Source organism: Physella acuta, unplaced genomic scaffold (genome assembly GCF_028476545.2).
Source record: "Physella acuta isolate Inbredline_101_S28 unplaced genomic scaffold, ASM2847654v3 ptg000464l, whole genome shotgun sequence".
NCBI lineage: Eukaryota > Metazoa > Mollusca > Gastropoda > Physidae > Physella > Physella acuta.
In genome coordinates this window covers 810,001-811,391 of record NW_026731983.1, presented here as the reverse complement: position 1 = coordinate 811,391, position 1,391 = coordinate 810,001, and the positions used below count along the sequence as shown (strand labels likewise).

At 38.5% G+C, this 1,391-nt stretch overlaps 1 protein-coding gene across 1 annotated transcript; it reads left to right on the top strand.

Annotated features, from left to right (window-relative positions):
* The first annotated feature begins 282 nt into the window (after positions 1-282).
* On the top strand, positions 283-750 carry LOC131943690 (uncharacterized). The gene has a single exon (XM_059303904.1). The coding sequence runs from the start codon at positions 283-285 to the stop codon at positions 748-750; it is 468 nt and encodes a 155-aa protein (XP_059159887.1).
* Positions 751-1,391: the final 641 nt, after the last annotated feature.

Sequence of the window (1,391 nt, the reverse complement as noted above, 5' to 3'; positions counted from 1 at the left end):
TATGGCTGAGGGGTACAGAGGTAGAGTTCTGTACTAGTGTTTCATGTAAACAGCTAATCAGGTGGAGAAAGAACACACATCAGGCATAAATACTATCAATTCTAAGTGTGAAAAACATGATGGAATTCGGGTTCTATATTCTGTTTGGAATATTGTGTTATCTTGTGTAGAATATTACGAATACGATCAATTATTAATTGTGTATATTTTGTTATGAAAATATTGTTGTTCATGTACATATTATTTTATATGTATTATATTTCTGTTTTCCTCTAGAAAATAATGAATACCAAAGCTAGAATCGATCTTCTCCTAATCGGGAAAACTGGAAATGGTAAAAGTGCAACAGGAAACAGCATCGTACGAAAAAAGAAATTTGCAAGCGGCCCTAGTACATCATCGTTAACCCAAAACATTGACATCGCGATGACAGAATACAACGGTCGTCAGATAAACGTCGTGGATGGTCTGACAATTTGTGATACCAGACTGGACGATGAGGGGTCAGTTGAGAAGTTAAACGAGGCCGCTAAGTTGGCTCTGGCAGTCAATCCTGAAGGCTATCCTGCTTTTCTTCTGGTCCTTAAATACGGCAATAGGTTTACACGTGAAGAACAGGAGACTGTTGTTTTGTTAAAGAAAATATTCGGAGATGATTTTGTTCGTAATTTTTTTATTTTAATCTTGACATGCGGAGATGTTTTTCATCAAGATCAGGAGGAAACAGATCAAGTAGGATTGGTATTCTAAGAGTGGTGCCAAAATCAGGATGGCGCTTTTAAGGATTTGCCCGAGGAGTGCTGCCATAGAGTGATTTTATTTGCCAAAATAACCAAAGACGAGTTGCAAATAACTGAACAAATCGACCAGTTGATTCAAATGATCGATGTGTTGGTGTTCCGTGATCGACGATATACAGAAGCAAATTATAAGAATGTCCAGAAAACTAAAGACGACATAGCCGAACTAGGACAACCTCGAATAACCGTCGAGACCGTGCAACCAGCGATCCTAAATGTTCATCCGCCGCAAACTACACCTTTCTCTATTGATACAGTAGACGTAATCCTACGCAACAGGATGCTGAGTCTAACTACATCCGGGCATGACACACTGGCAAAACAGGAAAAATTTTCAGGGGCTATTGTAAGAAACATGGAATCTCTACAGAGAAAGATTTCCTGTGCTGTCTCTCAGAGTTGTATTGAAGAAATAATCAAACATTGTCAATCACAACAAGAAGAAATCAAACAATATCGACAACAGGGTGAAGCAATAAAAACGAACTTTAGAATAGAATTGGAAAATCCCGAAGAAAAAAGTGACAACCGGTGTGAAGGGCGAGACTTCGAACGCGATAACGAAAAGAGTTCAGGAGATGTTAATCCAAA